The sequence below is a fragment of the Mus caroli genome, chromosome 1 (assembly GCF_900094665.2).
Source record: "Mus caroli chromosome 1, CAROLI_EIJ_v1.1, whole genome shotgun sequence".
NCBI lineage: Eukaryota > Metazoa > Chordata > Mammalia > Rodentia > Muridae > Mus > Mus caroli.
The window spans coordinates 181,873,187-181,876,359 of record NC_034570.1 but is presented as its reverse complement, the minus strand read 5'-3'; the positions used below and the strand labels follow the sequence as shown (position 1 = coordinate 181,876,359).

The window sequence follows — 3,173 nt, the reverse complement described above, 5'->3', positions numbered from 1 at the left end:
TCTCTCTCTCTCTCTCTCTCTCTCTCTCTCTCTCTCTCTCTCTCTCTCTCATAAATATTTTATCCTATGTGTGAGTATGTATACTATGTACTTGAATGGTACCCACAGAGATCAAATGTTGTCAAATTCCCTGCAACTGGAACTGCAGACTGTTGTAAGTGAGCTGGGCGCTGGGAATCAAATCCAGGGTCTCTGGAAGAGCAGCAGGTGTTCTTAACCACCAGGCCGTCTGAGTTACTCTTTTTCAGCTTGGTTGGTTGGGGTTTTTTTGTTTGTTTGGTTGGTTTTTTTTTTTTTTTTTTTTTTTTTGGACAGTGTTGTTCTACACAGCCCTGGCTGTCCTAGAACTCACTATATAGACCAGGCTGGCCTAGAACTCACACAGATATGCCTGCCTCTCTGCCTCTGAGTGCTGGGATTACAGGTGTGCACCACTGTCACTCCATCATTCCTCTTGAGAGGTTTTTATTGCTACATTGCATTGATCTGTGCTCTCATATCATTCTGTCTTCTGTGCTGCTTATTAGAAGTGCTGTTCTAAAAGGCAGATGTGATCACATTCTCTCCATTAAAATTTTTCAGTTTCCTTCAGTCATTGGGCAGAATTGAAGTTCTTTGGCCTACTGCATGGCTCTTCGGTTCTTTGTCCTGGCCCTATGTCCCTCCTTTTTTCCTAAATGCTTTTCTGCCTAGAGTTCTTTCTGTCTCTCCCACACTGTCCAGCTGCTGAGTGCTTTGAACTGGAGCCTTTCCCTGACGCTACCTACACCCACCCAACAGCACCCAACAGCAATGCCTAGCATAAGCACCCTTTATTTATTCTCTTGCACGCTCTTCCTTTCCTTCTCCTATGTGAGTTTTCCTGACATGGCCAACTGATTCACTCTAAACTATCTTTTGGTTTATTCTAGATTCTATGGTTGAAAAAACATGATGAATAACCTAAAAATATTTGGCTGTCCATACTGGAGAAAAAAAAAAAAAAAAAACAACAACCAAAAGGAAGGGGTTAGCAAGAAGACAGTTCTCATGTATACTCCACATGGACACTAACTTGCCCATAGACTCAGAGTTTGAAACTTGGTTTGTGTTTAGATTGTACTTTGTACATGTATAACCTTGAAAGATTACTTGACCTCTGTGTGCCTTGTATTTTTATCTTCTATGGATGGTTCCAATGGAAGCAGAGTCAGGCCTACTTCAGCTCCTGTTTGAAAACATGCGTATTCCACTGCTTTTGATAGATAAATTGGGAAACAATTTGAGTGGAGTGTGATTTTTGTGTTGGGCAAATGTATGGTTTTTGTCAGTGAAGAACTCTATCTAGTTGACTGAGTACATTCATACACCTCTATTGTGTAGCAGCCATATCAATTCACTGTGTGTTGGAAACCGCACACATCTGATGTAAACCTTAGGTAGAATTTCAAGTAGCCCTCCTTCTACCATGCACAGGAACTCAGAAGGTGCAGCCAGGCTGACACCTGGCTTCACACTAGCCTGAATATTTTTATAAGGTCAAGTGCCATCTTGATTGTAGCATTTTTGCATTTCTTTAGCGTATATAAAATTCTGCTCCCATCTTTGTTAGATCCCTATCTTTTCATGTTTGCCATTGAAGATGTTGACTGTTCTACCCAAAAGGTACCTTTTCCCCATAAGATGTAGGTTTTTGTTAATTAAAGATTTTACATAATAAAATAACTTTTAAGAGTATGTATGTTGTGTTATACAGAGCTAGTTATATTTACCACACAAAATGGTTGTAAGAATTGAGTGATTTGTTTTTAATGTAAAAGGATGATGTTTTATATCTAGCAAATAATAATCATGATCACCATTATTATTATAGGAACGTTTGCCATTTGGTCAGAACATTATGGTGATGAGAACTGGCAATAGAGTTTAATCTTTGTTTATTGCCAGCTGCCTTTGGTTATAAAAGGCACTGTTAAATGATGTTCAAAGTCTGATTTAGGACGAGGGTTAGCCCGGTGGTAAAGTGCTTGCCTTCCAGGAGTGAAGCCCAGCTCAGAGCTCAGAACTACCACCACCCCACAGAAGAGTCTTACTCAGAGTCCTATCAATCTGCCAAAGTATGTGCTAATCGATTGACAGAATGGCACGTCTCACGTGTGACAATTGTGTCTGTCCTCCTGAACTGAAACCTATGATGGGGTTGACGCATGCCCTGTTGACTTACATAGTACTTACTCACAAGGCTTTACTGAGTGCATGATCTGACTCACGTTTTGTCGTTTTTGTGAAGGTTCAGAATGCTAAGCAAGTAAACAGTGCACTTAAGCAGAAAATGGAAGGTGGAATTGAAGAGTTCAAACCGGCTGAGGTATGATCTGAGATGCATGTGATGGAGCGCCTGTGCTTTGGGGTTGGCTGCCAGGCTCGGGGTCTGCGCTGGTCCCTTTGGAACATTGCACAATGTGGACAATTGGCCATCCCTAGTTTTTACACCTACATAATTATCTTTTGACTCGACTGATGTTTCCATATTTAAATTAATTCACCTCCCCTGCCCTCAGCAGTGAGAGAGGGCATAGGACATAGTCCCTGGGGGGCTGCAACACATCTGGGCATAAGCAGTATTTGTTCAAAGCCCTTTTCTACCTGTGTGAACTGGTAACACTACAGAACAAATCACGATGGGTTTTTCTTAAACAAAATTTTATTTTAAGACTCTTGTTTTTTAGCTCAAACTTCAATGAGGATTTTACTGTATTTATTTTCTTACATTCTACCTGAAAATGTAAAATCTCATATATAAAGATGTATATTACCTATCTTATTACCAAAACCTTATTTGGGTTTTGTTTCTGTGTTCATGGTAATTATAGGAAAACTTAAATGCCCCCCAAATCCAATCAAGTCTATTTACAAAAGTTTCTGCAGTAAAATCTTTGATTTTTTTTTTCTAAAGACTCCCACGTTACAATTCATATTCTGGATTTGCCTTTCTCTGAATATACTGATCAAATAGTTGCATATGTTCCTGTGGGGCCTCTCTGTGCTTCCTGTATCTGACTTAATAGCTGCAGATGAGATGAGGGAGATGGCAAAGCAGCAGAGTAGTGCTCAGAAACAGTGCTCCCCACAGCAGGGCCACAGAAACAGTGCTCCCCACAGCAGGGCCACAGAAACAGTGCTCCCCACAGCAG

General features: G+C 40.7%; 1 protein-coding gene across 6 annotated transcripts in view; it reads left to right on the top strand.

Annotated features, from left to right (window-relative positions):
- Rcor3 (REST corepressor 3) overlaps window positions 1–3,173 on the top strand; it is a 40,101-nt gene that overhangs the window by 19,259 nt on the left and 17,669 nt on the right. For all 6 annotated transcript variants that reach the window (XM_021157796.2, XM_021157805.2, XM_029474636.1 and 3 more), the window contains one exon: window positions 2,270–2,347. In XM_021157796.2, coding sequence (XP_021013455.1) covers window positions 2,270–2,347 — 78 coding nt within the window. The remainder of the gene's footprint in view (window positions 1–2,269; window positions 2,348–3,173) is intronic.